The following is a 24,560-nucleotide window of genomic DNA, read 5'->3' as shown; positions in this document are numbered from 1 at the left end:
AACACTCAAAGTTTTGTTTCTAATTTACAACTTGCTATCTGATTTTTCTTTTACTATTGTCATATCCCTCCCATGTCAAACTGCCAGACTTCTATCATTTGAGGTAAGCTGAAAAAATTTTTGTGTCAACCTAAATAATAAATACAAAGAGGCTCCTTAAAATGAAAATGATGTTTATTTTGGAATAAAGCATTGCAATGAGAATACACATGTCAAAGTAAACTATGTGTGTATCCAGGAATGTAAAGGAAGACAAATATTTTTAAAGGAAAAAATGAGGAGGATTACATAATTGTTTTGATATAATTATCCTTACTATAAAGATCAACAAAAAAGGTGATAACAGCCCAGGGTTGGACAGGAAGTTGCTGGGCAGATGACCTTGCAGAAGTATTTTTTGTATGTAAGGTTGTGATTGCCTTTGTGCAAAGTTGTGGTTTTTGCAGAGTCTTTTGTGATAATTTTGTTATCAGGCATACAAGCATGACAACCCTCTCTTCATAGCCTTCCCCCACTATTCGTCAGGTTTTTTTGTTTGTTTTTTTAACACCAGTGACTCCATTTTGATTCTGACAACTTTCACAGTTGTAAGAAAAGAATTTTAGGCCACACATGGTAGCTCATGCCTATAATCCCAGCACTTTCGGAGGCCAAGGTGGGAGGATCTCTGGAGGCCAGGAGTTTGAGACTAGCCTGGGCAACATAGTGAGACCCTCATCTCTACAAAAAAATTTAAAAATTAGCCAGGTGGGTGCTATGTACCTGTAGTCCCAGCTACTTGGGAAGCTGAGGCAGGAGGATCGCTTGAGCCCAGGAGTTTGAGGCTGCAGCGAGCTATCATCAGGCCACTTCATTCCAGCCTAAGCAACAGAGTAAGGCCCTGTCTCCTAAAAAAAAAAGAGAGAGAGAGTTTTAAAGCAGGCACAGCATTTGTGTATAACCAAAACTGCACACTTTTAAATAGTTTTCTGTTTGATTTATTTTACTGATGAATGTGTTCTACCATAATAATCATATGACAATAAAGTAATAAAAATAATCCAAGATATAAAAGAAATGAGCCTATGATGTGATGTCAGGGATCTTTTATCATCAGCCCAACACTCTACCATCTTTTTATTTGTAGTCTGAAATTTCTTCAACAAGATATAAAGACTTTCATTTCACAGATACCTCTGGGAGAAAATAATAGAGTGTGGCAGAGGAGAAATGCTGAATGCCTGCTGAATGCCTGCTGAGTGTAGAAGTAGCTAGTTTCAAGATTCCAAGTTGGAACACTGATATTACCCGCTCAGAGGTGCTTGTTGGATCTTCCTAGCTTGAATGGGGACTGGATCCCTGTTCAGAAAAGGGCACTTACTCTACGACCTTTTCCTGGTGTTTAGGTTAATGATGAATCATCTTCCTGGGTCTTCTGAATGATAACATGAAATGCTATTGGAAAACATTGAATCAATAAAAAATGCCAACAGATTTTGATAAGCAGTGGGGGGGGGCCTGGGGGGATTGAGAATCCATAACATCTCTCAGGTTTCCAAATTTCACACCTTTTGACCCAAATCGTTAAGTATTATAGTGTGGGGAGTTGGAAGGGGAAGGGAGTTGTTTGTTTTGAGTCTGAACCCTTTCCACAGTAGTCTCCTGCCTGTGCATCATTCTCTCTAACAATCCTCTCTCAGTCTCATTCTTTAGGGGGACTACCTCTTTCTCTTTAAATCTCCCACTTGTCCCTCCCCTATTCCTAGAAAAAGCACTCCCTACCCTCTGATCAGTTACCATCAAATTGGTAAATTAGTTTGTTGGCTCTATTCAGAATACCACTCCTTGCGGAAGCTAATCACCCCATTGTCTAAGGCTGCAGTGCCCACCCGCCCAGGGCCTCAGACTGGTACCAGCCTGTGAAGCTTCATCTGTATTTACAGCGGCTCCCCATCGCTCACATCACCGCCTGAGCTCCGCCTGCTGTCAGATCAGTGGCAGCATTAGATTCTCATAGGAGCACGAACCCTACTATGAACTGCGCACATGAGAGATCTAGGTTGCCCCTCCTTATGAGAATCTAACGCCTGATGCTCTGAGGTGGAGCTGAGGTAGTGATGCTAGCTCTGGGGAGCAGCTGCAAATACAGATTATCATTAGCAGAGAGGTTTAACTGCACAGAGACCGTAATAAATCAATTGCTTGCAGACACCTATCAAAGCCCTATGAGTGAGTGTGGCAAGTGACAATAATAGAAATAAAGTGCACAATAAATGTAATGTGCTTCAATCATCCTGAAACCATCGCCCCCACCCCAGTCTGTGGAAAAATTGTCTTTTATGAAACCAGTCCCTGGTGCCAAAAAGGTTGGGGACCACTGGTCTAAGGGATCCTATCACTGGCTTTCCTCTCACCAATGAAGAGTGATATTTGGAGTGGATATCACCACTCCAAAAGTGATATTTTCTTTCCTCTTATATCCAACTCACCTTACAGATAAAAATCTTCATAAATACCAGAGATAATAAATATTATTGTCACCTCCCCAATGGAAGGATTTTCCTCCCAAAAGGTGAGTGCCATATGCCAAGGAGCTCAAGGGACTGGGCTCATTAGACTTGGATGCAGTTATTAAAATTTGTCCCACGTTATTTTAACAACTTAAGAGTTCAAAACTTCCTTAAAGACAAGTAGATACGTGATAGAATAGTGTATAGTTGATCATATACCTACCCACTCCTCCGTCTTTCACCTTCCCTCGTGCACAAACATATGGCAACCTCTGTCATGGTCTCATCTTTGTACCTATTTCAATCAGACCACGAAATATCTTTGTTTAATTATCTTAGATTGAGTCCTAATGTTGTTTACTCTTTCTGGGTTTGTAGTTTCTTTTCCTTTTTCTCATTTTCCTTTTCAGGATTACCCCTCCACATTCATCTCCACCCAAAGCTCTCTTGTGTATAGCATTATCATTCTCATTTAGAGCAACCAAAGGCCTATCATTCCTGAACAGAAAATCTGATGGTAACTGTGGAGAATGTGGCATCCCTTTAAAATAAAAGGCACTGGGGCATACACGGACTAGATTCTGTAACCATTATATCTCTATTAAAAGTGAAATCTTTATAAAATTCCTCCTAGGAATTGGGGATAATCATAATTTCAAGTGCCTTGGAACAAGCAATAAATTTGATTTGCTAGCTCCAAAGGATAATATTCTCAGAGAAATATATTACAATTGATAACAAAGAAAAAGAATTACAATAATTCATTTAATGTCTACTATATGACCAGGGGCAAATCAAATATCTGGTTTTAAGGTTCATGAGAAATTTGTGAATTTTATCTAAGGAACCTCTTCCTCTTTTTTTAATGGACAAATAGTATTCCATTAGACACACACACACACACACACACACCATGCGTGCATATATATACCACATTTTCTTTATCCAATCATCCATTGATGGACACTTAGACTAATTCTATATCTTGGCTATTTTGAGGAGTGTTGCGATAAACATATTAGTGCAGGTGTCTTTTTGACATAACGATTTCTTTTCCTCTGGATAGATACCCAGTAGTGGGATTGCTGGATCATAGGGTAGTTCTATTTTTAGTTCTTTGAAAAATCTCCATCCTGTTTTCCATCGAGGTTGTATTAATTGGCATTCCCACCAATGTGTATAACTATTCCCTTTTCTCTGCATCCCTTGGCAGGAAGCTTCCTATACATGGCAGGTATTGGATACAACTAAAATTTTCCATTAGCCTCAACATGTTGACCCAGAGATACAAATAATTTAACAATTTTGAATTTCTAGGAAGGGAACTAAATCAGAGCAGATGGAAAGAGAAAATTTTGGAGAGTATTTTTTGTCTTTTTCAAACCTCTCTTCTATCTAAGAAAGAAGGGCAAGGAAAAACAGTTCATCAGCTGACAGATCCTACTGGGGGCTCTTCTTCCCCTCTGATATTTTCTATCAACCGTCTAAAAACTTCTATTTTTTATGGAGAAACAAGAGTTGAAAGAAACAAAACTACCCACACTTGAAGGGTTTTGTCTTTGCTACTGTTAGGGACTGAATTGTGTCCCTTCCCCTTAAAGATTCATAGGTAAATAAATCCCTACTTCTCCGTATCTCAGAATTTGTCTGTATTTGCAGATAGAGCATTTAATGATGTAACTAATTTAAAATGAGGTCATTAGGATGGACCCTAATGCAACCTGACTGGTGTCTTTATAAGACAAGGAGATTAGAACACACAGAGAAAGACAGCAGAGATTTGTGTGTGCACAGAGGGATGATCATGTGAAGAGGCAGCAAGAGAGTAGCCAAGAAAGACCCAGAAAAGGAGACCTTGGAAGAAACCAAACCTGCCAACACCTTCTTCTTGAACTTCCAGCCTGAGGACTGTGTGAAATAAATTTCCATTGTTTAAGCCACCCATTCTGTGCTATTTTGTTATGGCAGTCCCAGAAAACTAATACAACTACACAACAATAATTAATGGAAGTAATTTCTGTCCTTCTTATGCAGCCACTGTGGCATCCTTCATGTTCTCCTTTTAACCTCTTCTACCTTCCAGCCCAGGACCCAGAATTTTCAGTTTACCCTGCCCAATTCCTCTACCCACCCATGGCATTTAATTTTCATACACCCTCCTCCATATCCCCTGTTATATCTTAAGTCTCCCATCTTTTCCTCAAGGACCCAGGAATTTCAAGCAATACTTTAAATCCTGCAAAGCTAAGCCTTTCCCTGGAGAATCCAACTGTTGGTTTTATACGCACTAGGCTGAAACACATGTACTTACATTTTGATCCTGAGAGAGTCACACTGCTGAGGGCTCAATTACAGGTTGCAGCAGGAAAAGCATCATAAAATGATAGAACAGCCTTTACTTCAAATCTACAGTAGATTATCTTCTGATATCACTAGAACCATGGGAACAGATTGCTTCCCTATGGAACTAATACTAACGTCCACAGAGCTACCTGCAGAGAAAATCTGGCCCTGTTCACTTCTGCGGTGAATCTCCAGAAATGCTTTTTTTTTTTTTTGGCTTTTAGTTTAGTGAAGCATGGAAGACTTAACAAACGACAGATTGTGTTTTGATAGTGAGCCAATTGGGCAGGGTCCCTTGATAGTTCTGTGCTCTGTAAGCGAGCAAGCACATTGCCGATGCTCAATAAATGTCACATATTGTCAACTATCAATTATTCAGAACGTAAGGAGAAAAATGCCTTGGCACGAATTACCTCAAAGCTTAATCAAGAAGCTGTGTGATTCCGACACCGTATCGTAAAACAGATTGGCATTTTTACTTAAACTGCTAGACTGTGTACATTTGTATTAATGACACATCTTTAAATTATTCCAACTTGTTTATAGTGACAACTGATAGAAATCGCTGGAATCATTGAGCATCAGTAACATAGAAAATTTTAATAAGTAGGCCAGTATTCACAAATGTTATTGTGATAGCTCCAAACGATGCCTGGCTAATGTATCATGTCCATTCAAGGCCCCCAATCTTTACCCATGCTTTCCTTTCCTGGAATTTTCTTCCTGCCCCAACTCAATTGTCCTCATGTAAAATTCCAACTCACTTAATTGGTAAACTTTCCCTGAAATTATCTTCGTTCACACAAGAAAAACTTGTGATATCTCCCTGTAACTCTTGTATTTGGAACAATGCACATGGAATGTGTTCAAAATAGATGGATTTTGAAAAGCACCTAGAACATAGGAAATGCCCAAAAAATAGTTATTGAATGCATGAATAAACATTGAAGGATAAAACTGTAAATTCTCCACTTTCCGTATTTTGTACTACTCTGTGGCAGATGTAAAAATTAGGAAATAAATGGGGAAGAGAGCGGGGAAGGAGACCTTGGACAATATGAATGACCTAGATCTTAAGATGACAATTAATCCCCATATAATGGGGCATCCTCCTCTTCCGCAAACCAAGTAGGGTCAGTTCAATCTTTCAAGGATCCTGTGCTATCTACATCTACCAAAAGGGAAGTCTATTAGTAAGTTCTTAAACTACATTTCCAAACTACATTAAACCTAAGACATCTCAGGCTGTAGCACATTTTTAAATCTGCAGCAACCACACTAAAAATGAATGCAAGTGTAGAATACATTTCTCTAACATTTTTGCTAATTTTTCCAAGTTAATCCAGCTCCTACTGTTAATATATGGTGGGTATATGCCCCCATATTCTGGTGACAGCAGCAATTGAGCTTCAATAGACATGAAGGTAAGAGAGAGTATAGTGTACTTGAGTTAAGGGGAAAGGTTGGTGGGAGAATATACCTCCTATTTGTTTTCAGCAATGCTTCAGTTTATTCATAAATTTATAAAAAAAAAAAAAAGAAAATGAAAGTTCCAGCTTCCAAGACAAAACCATATTCTACATAGTTATTCCAAAGTAGTTTCTGCATTACACGAACTGAGTCTGAATCTGACATCTTGTGCCTCGCTAAAAAGCTACTTTTCTGCATGTAGCTCAGGACTTTACAGAAACTCTTATTCATTCTTAGGATGTGGTTGTGTGACATTCTGTGTCTAAATGTCAGCCAGTAACCCCAGGGGTGAGGGTATTCCTTCAGTCCTAGGAATGCCCCCCCCAAGAAGTTTGAGTAGATAATGACGACGCACTATACTCAGAATATAAATTATAACAAACCTATATCTGCAGGCAAGTCAGTTTTAAAATGACTCCCTATGAGGGTGTCTCTACTATGGTAGAATTTTGTTCTCATGTAGCAACTCTTTGAGAATCTCAAATAACTTCATGAAAATAGGTGCTGTCACCAGTCCACTTTCAACAGGTTGAATGCATTAATAGTTGAAGTTCATTACAATGTTTAGTAAGGGTTAATATCTTCTCCTCCCCTAACACAATGGCTGACCCTCCTCCTTTTACTGACGCTGGTGATGACATTGAGTCATGCCAAGCTGCACCATGCCTGCCATTACTTCTTATCAGAATCTTATAAATGAGCATTACATTCTCAAAAGCTTTGCAGTTTATTGGGTCTGATAGCACTGATTGCATGACTCAGAGCAGAAACTAAGTTCAACTTGCTTCTTGGTAGAATGAAGTTTTCTTTCCTTTCATTTTTCTTCTTTAAATTATTTTTTATAATGTTGGATGCTATTTCACATGCTTTTCTTCTAACATTTATACTTCATTGATATGAAAGAGACTGTGGGAACTTACCAAGGTCTATCATATCATATTAAAGTAATGATTTCTAAGTAGAAAGCATCAAAGTTGTAAACAGGCTCCATTGATGAGCTTCATTAATTCATGCCACTTGATCTTTCTATTTTCAAAGATAGATATTCCAATTTCATTTCAAAGAGCAGTCTGTCTTTATAATTAAGATTGCCAATTTCTATAGATTCCAACTTTTTCCTTTCATTGATCATGAGAAAAGACAAGCTCTGGGAAAAACAAACCAAGCCTCAATGTAAAAACAAAACTGGTACACTATATTTTTCTGCAGCCAATTGGATAAGGCTATATACATTGATAGACCAGTGCAGGAAAATATTGACTCAATTTAGGGTTATTATATGACAGGCACTGTGCTAGGTACTGAAGACACACAAATAGGAGTAAGATGCAGTACCAGCCTTTGGGAAACTTGTAATCTGCTCAGGAATATTGAAATATGCGTATGTCACCATAATGCTGGGAAACATGGCCTAACTACTAAAGGTATGCAGATGTAAGAAAGAGCAGCCGAATCTAATTTAGGGAATCAGGGAAGGCTTCATCCACCAAGAAAGACATTTTCTGACCCATGACAGATCTTGTGTTATATCTATACCTCCCCTATAAAACTGAGTTACCCAGACCAAGTTCACCTGGGGACCCATCTGGGGCCAATCTCACCTAATTTGTCTCATTTCACCGGCTCTTGCTCCTGTGCATATGCAACACCTCTACTTCTGCTGCAAAGCTTCCCTCTGTAATTTCTGATTATTCCTAGGACACTTATGAAACCTCTCTGTATCTAAGATTATTTATCTATAAAATAATAAGTGTCTCCATAGAATTGCTGTGAAGATTAAATGAGACAATATGTGTAAAGTTCATGGAACAGCTATTATTATTTTATACTTGTATTATATATCCCATCCAAAATAATTTGACTAATGATGCATTAAGAGAAGTAAGGATAAAAAAAGGCAGGAAGCAAACCCCCTCACCCATCCCTCCTCCAGACCAGCTTCACTTTATGTCCAAAAGTTGAAGAATGATAAAAGTAGAGGAAAGAAAGATAAATTTCTCTTTTGTTTCTATGAGCTTCAAGTTTTAAAAAAATGGTATTTTTCCCTTGATTTTCTTGAGATTCTTCTAGTCTATCACACAATTAAAATTATACCTCTCCACAAAGAAAAAGAAAGAAAGAAAGGGACTTACACAATTGTGGCAATGGTTGTTGCATCTCCAAAATCTTATATAGATGGACACATGGGCTAGGCTTCCAAGATTTTGCTGTGCTTGTTTCCAGATATCTGTCTTCCCAAGCCTTTCATCCATTAGTAATTGGGCATAACTCCCAGGTAGGTAGGTCAAGATTTCTGAACACCCTCTACAATTCAAAGATAGACATCAAGAAAGTGGTTTTCTACCACTTTTATATATCTATACCTACACATTATAGATTGTATCATCTTGATGAGACTGGCTAATAGATACATAATTTGCTATTAAAAATAAACTATATGATGATTAGCGTGGTTAACTGTTAAGCCACTGAATAGGGCAGTCGTTTGAAAAATGAAAGTAATGCCCTGGTTTTATTGATTATGTGCTTTTGTTGGAAACAAATACATTTTACAATCCAGGTTAACACTCCTTGTTTTTAATTAAGCTTTTTATTTTGAAATATATGGATTCACACACACTTGTAAGAAATAATACTGAGAGATCCTGCGTAACCTTTACCAAGTTCCCGTTCCCCCCCCCCCGCCCCTCCCCATGGTAACATCTTGCAAAACTATAGTACAAAATTACAACAAGGATATTGACATTTATTATAATCTATTTGTCATATTCAGATTTCCCCAGTTTAAATATCACAGCCACCAAGTCAACCAACCATGGATCAAAAATATTGGGGGAAAAAAACAATAAAATATAAACAATACAACAATAAAAAGAATATGAATTTAAAAACCAATGTAGTACAACTATTTACATAGTATTTACACTGTATTAGGTATCATAAGTAACCTAGAGGTGATTTAAAATATACAAGAGAATGTATATGGGTTGTATGCAAATGCTATGCCACTTTATGTCAGAGACTTGAGCATACCCAGATTTTGATATCTTGGGGGTCCTGGAACCAATCCCCCACAGAGACTGAAAGATGACTGTACTCATTTGTGTGTGTGTGTGATATGCATATTTAATTCTATGTAATTTCATCCCGTTTATGTTTACATATCCACCATCACAGTAACGATAATGAACGGTTTCATCACCACAAGGACCCTTCATAGTGCCCTTTTATAAACCACACCTGTCTCGCCTGCTCTATCCCTAGTCCCTGGCAACCACTAATCTTTTCTTCACTTCTATGATTTTGTCATTTTCAAGAAGGTTATATAAATTGAATAATGCAGTATGTAACCATTTAGAATTGATTTTTTTCAGCCATCATAATTCCCTTAAGATTCATTCATGTTGTATTTATGCTGGTAGTAATCCATGTTAGACATGTATCACATTGTAGCATTGAGCTACCAAATGACACCTGGCTTGTTTCCAATTTTGGCATATTACTAATAAAGCAGCTATGAACACTTTTTTACAGGTTTTTGTGTGAACATAAGTTTTCATTTCTGAGACCAGTGCCCAGTAGTGCAATTGTTGGGTTGGACAGTAATGACACGCTCAGATGTTTTAAGGAACCGCCAAATCGTTTTCCAAAGTGGCTGTACTATTTTACATTTTTACCGGCAATGAATACATGATCCAGTTTTTCTACCTTTTTTTTTTTCACATTACACTAGTGTGTGTAGATGGTACAGTTAGTAAACAACTCATATAAGAACAGCCTGTAAAAAGTCAATTCAAAAAGTCCAAAGGGTAAAAAGGTAGGACGCATATAAAAAGCCACCTCAAGCAAGGTCCTCTCTATGTATGACTTGTCTCAGCTCACGGGGCTTCCAGGTACGGAGCAAATGCTTTATACTCCTGAAAGGTATGTGATAGACTCTTCAGTTTTGCTCCAGCTGAATTGAAATAAACAAAGCTTTTTTTTTCCAAAACAGGAAGATCATGGCCTATAAAATTCTTCAAGTAGCCCTGTGTTCAACACTGCTTATAGGTAAGAACCTATTTCTTTTTTATTTAGCATGTCTTTTACAACTGTCAGGTTGATAATCGCTTTTGACTTTTTAAAGAAATGAACAAACATGTTTTATACATAGACCTATTCTACAGCACTGGGTGAACCAAACTATTACGTTGCACTTTGGTTTTGAACACATTAATATTAATTGTGTGTATGTGATCATTTTATTCCTAATTATGTGTTAGCATATTAACATGTTACTGTTGCTAAGAAGTCTGTTTAATTGCTGCCTCCAAAGAAGGGCTCTGGTGTCCCTGAACAAAGAAAATTTAAAATATCTTTTAGAAACTGTAATACTTACATAGTACCATTATGTGAAGATCTCAAAGTACTTTGGGGGAGTGAATTTATTAACCTTTAGGGCAAGCTGGAGCTCAAAGTGGTGCTTTAAAGGCAGATCAGGGAAGGCAACAGAGGCCAGGTAATTTGCTGCCAAATTGACCCAGGAACTCAGAGGCTTATATCAGAGTTGAACTGAGAGGTCATTTGTTTTGGTTGAAACAAAAACTGAAAATACTTACAAAGGTATAAATTACCTTCACAGATAAACCTCTACAATTTATAAATATTTCTGATGAAGACGCATAAATCATAATATATTTCTGCTTCTATGATAAGCTTGAGACTCATGCAAAAAATTATATTTTTCTTGAAGCCCTTCCCACACACAGATAGATAGAGCTATATGTATACGTGTGTGTATATGTGTGTGTATATATAATTGGCCTTTAATTTCTAAGCATACAAATAACTTTAATAAAGAGTTTTAATCATCAACATTGCAATTTGCATTTGGGCCATGTTTAAATATATGATTTAGACATTTTTAGCCAACTTAGTATTATATTAAGCAGTTATCCCCAAGGCATATACATCATACACAGTTACAGCCCACATCTCCAGATGAAGAAAGTGAGGCTGGCCCAGTTTAAGTGAGTGTCTGAGCTCACTGTGAATTAAAGTCATGGGCTGGTCATAACTCATCAGTGTAATGCTTTGCCTTGGCCACTGATCCATGCAGTTGGCTCTAGAGGGGGTGATGGTCGATGCCTGCAAGGATAAAGCGCTGCGGCTGATCCACGTTCACCTGTGACTGCAGCAGGGCCAAAAATATTTGACAAACGAAAATGGTTCTGCAAAATTTTTTAAGAGACTTAAAAGACTTTCTTAGGAAACAAGTTTGAATAAATCAACTCCAGCTGAGATTATAAATATGTCTATTGTTGTAACAACTGGCTTGACTGACTTGACTTTTAAAAAATAATGATAAAGTTATCTAGTTGAAATTCATGAAATAACAAGTGGAGAACTAGAAACTAAGGACAGAGGCACATTTGCCCTGCCGGGTGAGCCAGCCCTTGAGACCCCAGGACAGTAGCTTTTACTGCTTTCAGACTAACATGCCCAGAGTCTTCAGAACCAGATTCACTCATCACACTAATAACTGGTTTAACTGGCATTTTCTAAATTATATAGCTCTAGAATAGGAAAAAGTAGCTTAAATCAATTTTCTTTACTACTTTGCCCCATTTTTCTTTTAAGAATGAAGCTTATTCATCTGCACTTCCCTGAAGCCTTTCTGCTCATCATAAGAAAATAAAGAAAGAATGTTTATTTTCATTATTAAAAAAAAGTTCTCTCCATTACATATTTGTTGTCTAACAAATTACTTTTCTTTAGAACTTCATTTAAGGGAGGGAAGGAGAAGGTCTCATTATCCATTTTCCTGCTTGAAATGCTGAGGCCAAAATTGATGAAAGGCCTTACTCAAGTAAACAAATTTATGAGCAGTGTCTCAAAATTATCTTATTGGGTTTGTTTTTCAAAATAGTAACTTAGACACACTAGGGCTGATTCCCTGGTCAGACAATTAGAAGTTCAAGTACCATAATTTGATTTAAAAAATAAATAAATACCCGCCCCCAAACATTCAGGTCAAGAATTGCCTTCTCCTATAATGAACTCACAAATATTAATTCTACTATTTTAAGTTTTTTTTATGTGTCAGGGGCTTTACATATCTTATCTTAGTCAAGTCTCATGACAACTCTGAAAATAGGTGCTAGGCTTCCCATTTTACAAAGAGGGAACTGAGGGCTTAGAGAAGGGAAGTGACCATGCTACACTGTTAATCACGGGTAAAAACCGCATTCACATCCAGATGCTACATCTAGAATTTATGAGGACAAAACTCTTCTTTTTGGTACACAAACTGTCCCCTCTGGCACTGCAGTGCCAGACATGGGATGGGCAGCAGCTCACAGGGCAGGATCTCCCCCTGGAAAAATGGTGGAGTCAGTACTGTAGCCGTTGGTCCCTCAAGAAAAGACCAGGAGGTAGGGAGCTCCTTATCAGACAGAACAGAGCAGAACCAGGACACCAAGGGCCTTCGATGACAGTTCCTGGTTGTGCTAATGGTGAAGAGTAGCACTAAATTTAACATGTTCCATCTCAACGGGGCACTTATTAAAATCAAACAGCCTCATATCACATACAGAGGAAATATGGAAAATAAACGTATTTGGAAAGTGTTTCTCTAAGGGAACCAATTCTTGAACATTATTAGGAATTATATTGATGGTTTTGGTTGTTTCTAATTTGTGTATTTTCTAAAGGATTGCTTTCATTGTCATTCCGATAAAATTGAAAAATAGATTTATTTTTCCCTCAGCATTCAATCATGCTCTTCTGGTTCGATTTAGCTGTTGGATTTGACTGCACGTGAGACAATTTGGGGGTCTATGCCCATATTGTCAACCTGCCATCAGATCTGTCCATAAAGTGCAAGTACGTCCTCTGGTTTTAGACAGAGAGAAAAATAAACCACCTTTGGTCTGTGTTTCTCTCGTAGTTCCTGCTCTTGTTTTGCACTCCACCAGTTAGTAACCAATGCCAATTTGTCTTGAAAGATTTTTAATTTTGCTTTGTTTTTTGACAAGAGCTTTTAAGCTCACCTATTCTCCCCCACAACCCTGTCAGCACCTTCAGTCCCTCTCTTTTTGTTTTCTTCTCCACCAAAGAAGGACTGGCCCTTGTCAGTCATCCTTGCAGCCCTCCAATTCCTTAAGGAGTCTATATTCCCTGATACAGTTTTGGTTTATTTTATAAGGTCTTGTTCTTAATTCTACCTGCTCACTTGGGCTTATGATTGATGGATGCTCTCAAGAAAGTACATAGTGAAAATAAACTGGGAAATAATTTGGTTGGAGAAACAAATGTCATTGCTTATGACCAGATTCATTGAGCACTCTGGATGTTGCAGAAAAACTATTTTCCTACGCACATGGCATCATTTTTCATGGAACTAGAGATGGGGATTCCATCAACACACACAGGCAGTGACCCAGAAATAGTCACTATTGAGTCATATAAAATGCTGCCTTTCATAGGTTATGGATGTCTTTGTCCACAACATTAAAAATAACAAAAGATCCTCCAGCTCCAAAATATGTCCAAGGAAATTATGTGGTAGTGTCTGTGAGTGCCCATGTCCTAGTATGTGTGTTAAGAGCAGATTAGAACAGATTTGAGTTAAAATCAAATGATACTAGCTTCTGTTTATTTTGTAAAGTACTGAACACATCAGCAACTGTAATGCCAATAAAGTAGACACTCCAGAGTTAAAAGTTCAGTTACAAAAGTGTTCTATTAACAGGTCTTCGAATATGATGAGAATATGAGAACTGGTTGTGCAGTTCAGCACCTGTCTGTTTTTCCAGTTCCTTTCCATCCACCCTCCTTGCCCTCTGCCATTTTACTTCCCCTATTTGCCCTGTGGCTTTTTATGTTTTGTAGCCTTTTGTTTTTTGTAACCTCCCTTCATTTTTTTTCTCCTTTCTTCGATTTCTTTTCTTCATTTCTCTCTTCTTCTTCTTCCTTTCTCTTCTTTTTCTTCTGCACATTTTCTCTCTCATAACCCAAATTACTTCTTTCCCATTCTCTCTCTCTCTCACACACCAATTTTTATCTGAATTAAAACAAAGTGAGAGAACCTGTTGCGCTAAATACCACTCTTCTGACTTCCACCATAAATTTTTGGATCAGCGACCAAAGTTAAGAGTGGGAAGAGGCCAGGCATGGTGGCTTATGCCTGTCTGTAATCTTAGCACTTCAGGAGGCTAAGGTGGGAGCATTGCTTGAGGCCAGGAGTTTGAAACCAGCCTGAACAAGAGCAAGAGCAAGACCCTGTCTTTAGCAAAAAAAAAAATAGAAAAATTACATGGGCATGGTGGTGTTTGCGCCTGTAGTCCCAGCTACTCCAGAGGCTGAGGCAAGAGGATCTCTTGAGCCCAGGAGTGTGAGGTTGCAGTGAGCTATGATGATGCCACCGCACTCTAGCCCAGGTGACAGAGTGAGACTGTGTCTCAAAAAAAAAAAAAAAAAAAGAGTGGGAAGAAAGAAAAGGACTATTTCATTATGTGTAAAGAAAATTATTTCCTTAACACAGAGAATATTCAAGCATAAAAAATATGAACCTAAACATGACTATTTTAGTTTCTCACAAAATCATAAAATTACTTCTACATTTACAAATCTTTGAAAATTTCACCCTATTGCCCAGACATCTGTATATCCTTTTCTCCTTGTACTTAATTCCTAGTGACCATTTATACTTTATTTCAATACTTAATTTATGTGTGTCCATAATTTCCTGGACACATATTTCATCTTTTAAAAAAATAAACATTTTAAAGGCAGGGACCTACACTCAGTCTACTAAAAATAGTAAATAACAAATATTATTCTTTAACACATTGCCACACTAGAAAAAAAAATATTTTTCCTTGGGGCCACAGTGTTTTATGACGAAATTAGAATAAAAACTTTAAAAATAAAATGATTCTTTTTAATTTAATGAAAAATTTGTTATTTTTTATTGTTTTCTGTGCGTAACTAAATTTCTGTTTATATGTAACTAAATTGTCACTATTAATTGCAACAATAAGAACATCAACAAGTAAGATTTTCCCTAACCAACTGCAGGGTTTTGCCCAGGGAGCCGCCCAACACATAACGCATATGCTACGGCATGGCAGGTGACTTGCCTGCGAGCCACGAGGCTCCCAAGGTAAAGAGACGTGTGAGTTACGTATGGTCCACGAGGCCCCTGGCTCAAAACTGGCATGAGTTAAATGCAACTCACATGGCAGTTAATGTGTTAAATACATATACTAAGTGCTGAGTGCTTTACTTTTAGTATTCCATACCTAAGTGTTTTTTAACATGAGGCAAGACCATAGTGCTTATTCTCCATCTCCAGTACCGAGTATCAGGTAACACCACAAATATCAATCAGCATCACTCAGACCCTAAGGGAAATAGCTAGTAGTGGACCTGTCCTATGGATCTGCCGGGATTTTATGTCTTTTTCCCTCAGTGCATCTCATTACATTTATGTCAGAGACATACAGATGTTGAAGGTTACATGAGGGAAAGAATTCACAGTTACGGCTCTCCAGGGGTGACAAGTGTCTGCTGGTCGGAGTGCCCTCATGTGTGCTCTGCTGGGTTTTTTCCGCTATTTCTTAGTGAGTTTCTGAGACAACAGATTGTTGGGTTCTCTAAGCCACTCTTCCCTCACCTCTCCTCCAAAAAATAGCACCCTTCCTCTTTGTCCTGATTTTAATCAAGTTGAGAAATAAACCAAAAATGATTATGGAAGGCAATCCATTTCCTTTATTCATGAGAAAGGCTAATTAGCTTAGCATAAGTACATAAAGTGCCTGATGACTGGACCCTAGAATCTGGCAAATTTAATATCCAATTCCACGTTGCAGAACCAGAAAAGAAAGTGTGTCCTATGAGGGCATCTCACTCTCAAGAAGAAGAAGAAAGAACTGAGGTGGATATGACAAGTTAAACTTCTTGGATTTACCAATTAAATGAGGCACTACCCCTTCCCAGGGGCAAAGAGGGACCTGAGATTACTCTAAATGAGCTTCTTCTACATGGAAGAAAACAAATCTGCCATCAGACTCCACCCCTTAATTCTGTATCTTTGTTTCATATTAGATTTTCTGGTTTTTTAGTATATGGATTCATACCATAAGTACTATTTTCATGGTTATGTGCATAGTGTATAGAATATTCGGTCTTTTCTCCACCATCAAATTTAAAGTCTTTTTCAACTGTCCCTTGGTGCTGGTAATACAGGGAGTCTTTCCACTTCTTTCTTATTCATTTATTTATTTAGAGACAGAGTCTCACTCTGTTGCCCCAGCTAGAATGCACTGGCCTCATCATAGCTCACTGCAACCTCAAACTCCTGGGCTCCAGTGATTCTCCTGCCTCAGCCTCCTGAGTAGCTGGGACTATAGGCACTTGCCATCATGCTCCGCTAAGTTTTCTATTTGTTGTAGAGACAGGGTCTTGCTCTTGCTCAGGCTGGTTTCAAACTCCTGACCTCAAGTGATCCTCCTGCCTTGGCCTCTCAGAGTGCTAGGATTACAGAGAGTCTTTTCATTTCTAATGATGCTGTTTCTGCTACTCCCGTACTACTCATTAGTCCTTGCTGAACACTCATCCCTTTGTGCTTAATGTGAATACATTGTTATTTGTTTTGCTTTAATTATTGGATAGGTCTATTTTGACCTTTCTTGCACTTATTTCTGTCTCACTGCTGAATTTCTCGGTAAGTTCCTTGAAGGCAGTAGGAACTGTGCTCACTTAGCATATTTTATATGCTTCCAATGACATGATATCATGCAGAGAAAGGAGTTTTTGATTAATGACCTATTTGTTATGAATACATTCCAGTTCAAAATATTACAGATAGAAGAAACCTTAGTGATCATATAACCCAGACTCATTTCACAGAACAGAAAATAGAGGTGCAGGAATAAGAAATGGCTCGATGACCTAACTAGTCACTGGCAAGACCAGAAAAAGACTCTGGATCTCTGATCCTTCTTGGTTTGTGTAAAAAGAACTGTAGTCCCCAATGGCTCCATACTCCAAAGCATTTGCCTTATTTCTACTGTACAGAATTTTCTACAGAGGATATTTGAGAAATGTTTACATAGAACATTGGCAGATCCAATTAAAACTGACTATGATATGGGATGTAGAGAGTTGGAAAGAAAGAGAGAAAAATATTTTTCATAGCTTATGATCATAAAGTTTAAAAAAGGCATTAACCTGGTTGATAGTACCTACATTTAAAAAAACACCCATATAAAAATCAACGAAGCAATAAAACTCAGGGTTTGATTTTCAAGCCCCAGCAGTGTTATATAGAATCACAAACTGAAAACTCTGGTCTTGCTCTCACTAACTTTCAAGGTTGATCAGGCAGAATGAAAAAGGGAGGAGAAATTTCTCAAGCAGAGAGGATAATAGCATGCCCTTTTATATTACTTGCATTTTTATTTCCAGCCCTGCCACTAACTTACTATGTGACCTTGAGTGAGTCATTTCATCTCTGTGTGTCAATTTTCTCATTTGTAAAGTAGGATAATAAATACTACTTTCCATCTCTCTCGTGGGTGATGTTATTATCGCCATCAATTAATATTTATAGGACGCCTGTTGGGCCGATAATGCTGAGGTAGGTGCTTTGTCCTAGGGAGGAGGAGGAGATTGTATCAGTAAAACATTTTCCATGAGCAAAAAGAAGATAAAAGATTTACAAAAGACAGAATTATTAGAGCTTGAAATAGCTATGGTATATATTTTAAAGCATGCTTCTTTGCCAAGATTTATGCAAAGCATTTTCTTTCTTAGTGATTGTACATTGCACCAGGATAATTGTGGTGCAGAATACTGGTTTTATTTTTAGATGATTCCAAATAATACTATCTTAAGCAATTACTACAGATTCATTATGTAGCTGTGAATTATAACCTTAAGCACCATTTACTTAGAAATATTTATTATCTGTGGATGGTTTTGGATCTACTTTGCACAGCCACTCACTTTGTTTTGAAAAACCTCTCTTTTTTTCACAGAATAATAGCACATAAAATATGTAACACTATAACTAATACCTTTTCTTCAAAGAGTATGAAGAGAAATCTAAAAAGTGACCTATTACCACATGTCAGCTAAAAGCAAAAATTCAAAGCTGGTTAGTCCACACTAGTCAGCCCAGATGAATGACGATTCCCCCCGATCTTTCTCAAATCAATCCTGTCTCTTACCAGATTCAAGGCCCACTTATCTCTCATCTGGACTATTAGTAGAGCCTCCGATCTCATGCTCCTTGCTTTGCTCTCTTCCTTTTATCATCTGTGCTCCACACCACTGACAAAAGGATCTTTCAAAGTAAACCTGTGAATGGATAAACAGAATATGGTGTATACCTACAAAATATTATTCAGCCTTAGAAAGGAATGAAATGCTGAGACCTGTGCAACGTGGAGGAAACTTGGAGACATTATGCTACCTGAAATAAGCCAGATACAAAAGGATACATATTGTATGCTTCCACTCGCATGTGGTGCCTAGAATAGGCAGGTTCATAAGGGCAGGAAGTAGAATCATGGTTGCCAGGGGCTGGGGGAGTGGCTTACAAGGAGTTATGGTTTAAAGAGTATAGAGTATATCCACTTGGGATAATGAAATAGTTCTGGAGATAGATGGTGGTGATGGTTTCACAACATTGTGAATGTTCTTAATGCCACTGAGTTGTACACTCAAAACTGGTTCAAATGTTAAGTTTTATGTTTTGTCATAATAAAAACAATTTTTAGAAAAGTATATCTCGTCCTTCCTATCATTTTCTGGTTCAGAAATGACCATTAATTGCTTGTGGAATAAAGTCCAAACTTTTTGGTATGACTGTTAAAATCATTCAGAATCAAGCTCCAATTTATCTTCCCTGCATTATCTCTGATGACATCTGCACCACCATCCTACCTTTCAATGACGTTGGCAAAGTGAAAGTCTCTGACCCAGAATCTTACTGTGCTTCTCCATTCCTGGGCTCTCCAGTCTCCTTCCGCCTGGAATCCACACACTTTGCTGCCACTCACTTCCTCCTCCCTGTTGAAACCTCACATGTCTTTGAAGCCCAACTCAAAACCAATTTCTCTGTGAGGTCTCCAGGACAATATCAGAATTAATTACCTCACTATGGATGGTCTGATTACAATATGTCATCTTCTAATTATCTATGAACTCTCACTATAATGTGAATTCCTTAATGGCAGGGTTATTTGTTGTCTATCTTTGCATGCAGCAGTGATTAGCAAGGGTTATTTTTGTTTATCTTTCCATGCAATGATGAATATCAGAGAAGGGAACAGGGTGAGGGAAGTGAAGGACTTAGGACACAAAATTTACATAATACTGAGAGTGAGTTTCTTCTTGTATTTTGTACCCTAGGTACTTGTCTCACCCTAGTCGCAAGCCTAGTGATTAGCAATTTACTTTGACGTTAGTAAGTGCTTATAATGAATGCATCATATAAGTTATCTACTACTAATTTCTCCAAACCTTAGCAACTTAAAACAATAAACATATATTATCTTAGTTTCAGGGGCATGAATTTCACAGTGGCTAGTCTCAATGGTTCTGGCTTAGGATTTTTCATGATTCCGTAAAGATGTCTGTGCGGATTATAGTCATCTGAAGGCTTGACTGAAGCAAAGACATCAGGTTTCCCGGTGGCTCACTTACGTACCTGTTGGTGGGAGGCATCATTTCCTTGTCCTCTAGGCTACTTCCTCAGAGCTGCTTGAGTGTCCTCACAACATGGCAGCTGACTTCTCTTAGAGCAAGTAGTCCAAGAGAGGGCAAGGCAGAAGCTCTAATGTCTTTAATATCCCAGCCACAAAAATTACACACTGTCATTTCCATAATGTCCCATGTTTACACAGGCCAGCCCTATTACATAAAAGAAGGAATTACACAAGAATATGGATACCAGGAGGCAGGGATCTTTGGGAACCATCTTAGGGATGGGGTTCTATAGACATGCTACTTGTATTGTATTAAATTGGATTAGTCTGCAGCAGAACAGTATTACTTCTGGCATCTGTCACTAATATCTTCTGAAGTTAAATGTTAACTGATTTTTTTTTTTTAAAACAGAGTCTCACTCTGTTGCCCGGGCTAGAGTGCCGTGGCATCAGCCTAGCTCACAGCAACCTCAAACTCCTGGGCTCAAGCAATCCTTCTGCCTCAGCCTCCCAAGTAGCTGGGACTACAGGCATGTGCCACCGTGCCCAGTTAATTTTTTTTATATATATATTTTTAGCTGCCCAAATCATTTCTTTCTATTTTTAGTAGAGACGGGGTCTCACTCTTGATCCAGCTGGTCTTGAACTCCTGACCTCAAGCCATCCTCCGGCCTCGGCCTCCCAGAGTGCTAGGATTACAGGCGTGAGCCACCGTGCCCGGCCAACTGATTTTTTTTTTTATATGTAAAACTCTTCTACCTAGCCACTTCTCACTATTGTTTTCAGATAATGAGACACATCATTCCTCTGGCTTAAAATTTTTTTAAATTGCTCCTCCCTTCCTGCTAAATCTAATCTTTCCTTCAAAGAACAGGTGAAGCAACATCCTTGACCATGAAAACGTCTACTTGTGCCCCAGTGCCCCAGTGCTCAATGACAACACTTTCTTTTAAATTCCTTTAGCATAATCAAATCCTGTGTTGCCTTGTTTTGTTTTGCATCTTTGACCCTTGTTCCCAGCTAAACAGAAAGCTCTATACAGAGGAGTTCACATAGTTTGCTATAATCCCTGTTCATACAAAGTGTATGTCCATAGAGGCCTGTTAATGAAGGGGCTGTAGAGTGTCTAATGTAACATTACTTAAAATTAAATTTTGTAATAAATGCTTCTTTATCACAAACAACAAACAGATTGTATTGTTGCCATACAGAGGACCGAAGTAAGTGTGTTCTTCCTTTATATAGAATCAAATTGCAATTCTGAACACAACTGTGTTTTACTTAAAAATAAAAGCACAGTGGAGACTGTTAAAATTTTCAAGATCCTAATGTAAGGTTTTTTGGATTGACCGGCGGCAGAGAAAGAAAGATGAGCAGAGTTGAAAGGGATAAGTAAAGAGGCTTTATTAGAGTGCTCCGGGGTGAGGGTAACGAGTCCCAAGAGAGGGACCCGGGCGAGATTTTCGGGTCCCAGGAAAGAGAGAGAGAGAGAGACCCAAAAAGTCACATCGCCCAGAAGTCTGAGTGGGTTTATATATGTTTTTAGGGCTGGGGGATGGGGGTCTCTTCGGTGGGAAGATTTCCGCGCGAAGAGTGAGGAATTTCTTTGTTGCAGTTTTAAGGCAGATATTGAGAAATAGGAGGGGCTGGTGGTATGTGTGGACTCCAGGAACCGAGACTCTTATCAGGGTAACCATCCAGGTGTGGTCGTCCTTTAGCTGGGCCTTGCAGGCATTGTCCTTAGCAGGTCTCGTGGGCTTCTTTTTCCATTAGGGAGGGGAGGGGTGCCTGCCACCAGCCTGACACCTAAAAATGTATGGATTTAAAAAATTATCATCTTTTTTTCTTCTTAATCCTGGAGATACAAAATACAAGCTGGTTTGGTTTATGGATGGATCCATCGATACTAACAATTTAAACCACAGTGTCAGATTTGGGAGCAGCCTACTTCCAACTGAGAGATAAGTTCTATTTTGGAGGGGTAGGAAAGCAAGAATGAGATCGTTGACTGCCTGGTTTGATCAGGTAATTTATGTCTTTATGGCAATCCTGTGCGTATTACTATATCCCTTTACATACAAGAAAGCTAGAGTGCAAAGTTCAGCAACTTTGCCAAAAAAGCAAATATAGCTGGAATTTGAATCCAGGTCTGCAGGTCCCCAAGCATGTACAGAAGCTTTGAAATCCTTCTCCTCCACCATGCATCGGTGGCTTTCATGCTGAACTATACGCAAGTCACACTAAGTGGTGATGGTATAATGGTGAGGAAGGTCCAAGGAGCAGCCATCTCTCTCAGGGCTTCGCTTTTCCAGAGTTTCCTTCTCAGACATCCAGCCTGCCAAAGACCAGAGCTGTGTCTCTTTAAGAGGAAACATTGAAATGTAAACTATTGCCCTAAAAGATGCTGTGCTCCCTGACTCTTTATTGCAGGAGCATTGGGAGCACCATTTTTGTTGGAAGACCCTGCAAACCAGTTCCTACGTCTCAAAAGGCATGTGTATTTGCAGGATTACTGGGACCCAGATCACAGTCCGAATGTGTGGAAAAACACACTGGCTGATCAGGTATTTGTATTTGAAACAAATTGTCCTTCACCATTTATCTATTTAAATCAGCATTGCATCAGCTGACATTAACACACCACTAGCCTAGCCCTGATTTTTCCTCTCTAGACATTCTAAGCTATATCTGCACTTTCGTCCCCATGAAGAGACTTTTTTGCCTGGTAAACTCCACCTCTTGCTTAAAGACTAAGCTCAAATGTCACTTCCTCTCTGAAGCCTTTTCCTTCTTCCCAGGAGGCATTTGTCCTTTCTTCTGTCCCCTTTTTGTGCTATTTCACATACAAATAGCTCTCAAAATGTCGATTGAAATTATCTATTTTGTGTACCCAACCTCTCAACCTAGACTACAAAGGTGAGGTCCATGTCTTATCCATTAAAGTAATTATTTTTAAGACCTAGCTTAATGTAGTCAAGGCTTACTAATTATTACATGTTTGTGCAGGTGGATGAATGGAGAGTGATCAGATTTTAGTTCACTCTCAGCTGTTCAGTAGCTAAATTTCCTCTTTGATAATTATGCACGCCTTTAATGTTGTTCCTTCATTTGCTTGCCTTTTGTACAGTTTCCTATTCATTTGTATTCCCACTCCAAGCAAAATAAAGAAGAAACTTGTGTTGGCTCATTTCATTGCATGTTTACTTTTCTGATGGAAAAGGGCATGGAAACTCTGGGCCAAATAAAATTGCTGAATTATCTGAGGATTTCAGTTATTCATAATTTCACTCTTACAATTTAGCAATTTAGAAAACAAAGCTCTATACTGAATGAATTAATTCCTTCACTTATTCATTCTTTCTTTCTGCATGTATCAGACTCTCACTATCACCAGGCATGAGGATTGCATAGTTATAAAAAGTTGAATGTCCTTGTTTTCATGGGGCCTGGATCCTATCCTTATTCCACATGGCTGGGTCTTAACTGGTCTACTAGGATTGGCTTGTTTCTGTTTAGCATTTGCTAATGAAAACCACCAGCTGAATAATGCATCTAGTTTTATGCCTGTTTTTCCCTAACAGGCATCATTTAGAGGTATTAAAACAAGACATTTGTTTATTTGGCAAATTAAATAATTACATGGGCTGGTAGACTGTGTCCTCTTTATAGAATGTTGAAATTTTTAAGTTCACTCCTGCCTCTACTTGTGGACCAGTTTTGGTATCAACTGACAGACACCATAATGTAGCAAGACGCTGCCACATTGGTTTATGCGGTGGCCCCGCAAACACTGAAAAACATTTGAGCTTTGAAGTAAACAGATAACTAAAAGTGTGAAAACTAAACCATACTTGGTTTAATCTTTCCAGAATATTTTCACCAGTATTTTAGGAATATCTGTATGATAATCAGAATAACTGATACAGCATGTGTTCTACAAACTCAGAGATCATGACTTGTGTTTCCTTTTGTTGCAGGCTCATGAAACATGGACTGCTTTGAAAACAACAGTACAGTATTACTTGAATGTGAATACATTCAGCTTTGACATGTTTACTGCCCAGTAAATGTGCTTTATTAATTAAAGCAGGAGGACAAGATGGTGGGAATCAGAATGGCAATGTGCAAAAACCACAGGCTTTGGAAACTTGAGGTATATCCATGCCATTTACTAGATTATTTATTATGTCTGTCTCATAGAGTTGTTGAAAAGAGTAATTATGAAAATCCATGTAGAGACCTGGATTAGAAGTTCTCAATAAATGTTAGTTCTTGAAATGAGAACTAAAATAAAGGCTCTAGTAATAATATTTTCCAAAAGGGGGACTTTTATGGGGAAAGGAAAGCAAAACCAAAGAAGTAGTGTCATTAACACACTCTGTCCTTTGCTCTTGCTTTCTATTGCCTTCTTTGAGGGAGTTACTTCATTTTTTAATTTAAAAAAGGGGGGAATCTCTCAAATGGAGCTAATTGTCTTCTCTATTCTTCAATACTTGCCATGTTTTTAAGCCAGTCTAATTTAAAACCACGCTTTTAAAATTTTTTCCATCAAAGGTGTACT

General features: G+C 38.3%; 1 protein-coding gene across 1 annotated transcript; it reads left to right on the top strand.

The window, feature by feature from the left end:
* The first annotated feature begins 15,408 nt into the window (after positions 1 to 15,408).
* C1H3orf85 (chromosome 1 C3orf85 homolog) lies at positions 15,409 to 24,066 on the top strand. Its single transcript, XM_045566022.1, has 4 exons — positions 15,409 to 15,447; positions 16,959 to 17,010; positions 22,430 to 22,563; positions 23,977 to 24,066. The coding sequence occupies exons 1-4, from the start codon at positions 15,409 to 15,411 to the stop codon at positions 24,064 to 24,066; spliced, it is 315 nt and encodes a 104-aa protein (XP_045421978.1).
* The last annotated feature ends 494 nt before the right edge of the window (positions 24,067 to 24,560 follow it).

This window comes from Lemur catta, chromosome 1 (assembly GCF_020740605.2).
Source record: "Lemur catta isolate mLemCat1 chromosome 1, mLemCat1.pri, whole genome shotgun sequence".
Classification (NCBI taxonomy): Eukaryota; Metazoa; Chordata; class Mammalia; order Primates; family Lemuridae; genus Lemur; species Lemur catta.
Note: the sequence above shows the minus strand (reverse complement) of the source record. Positions and strands in the feature narration are given on the sequence as shown.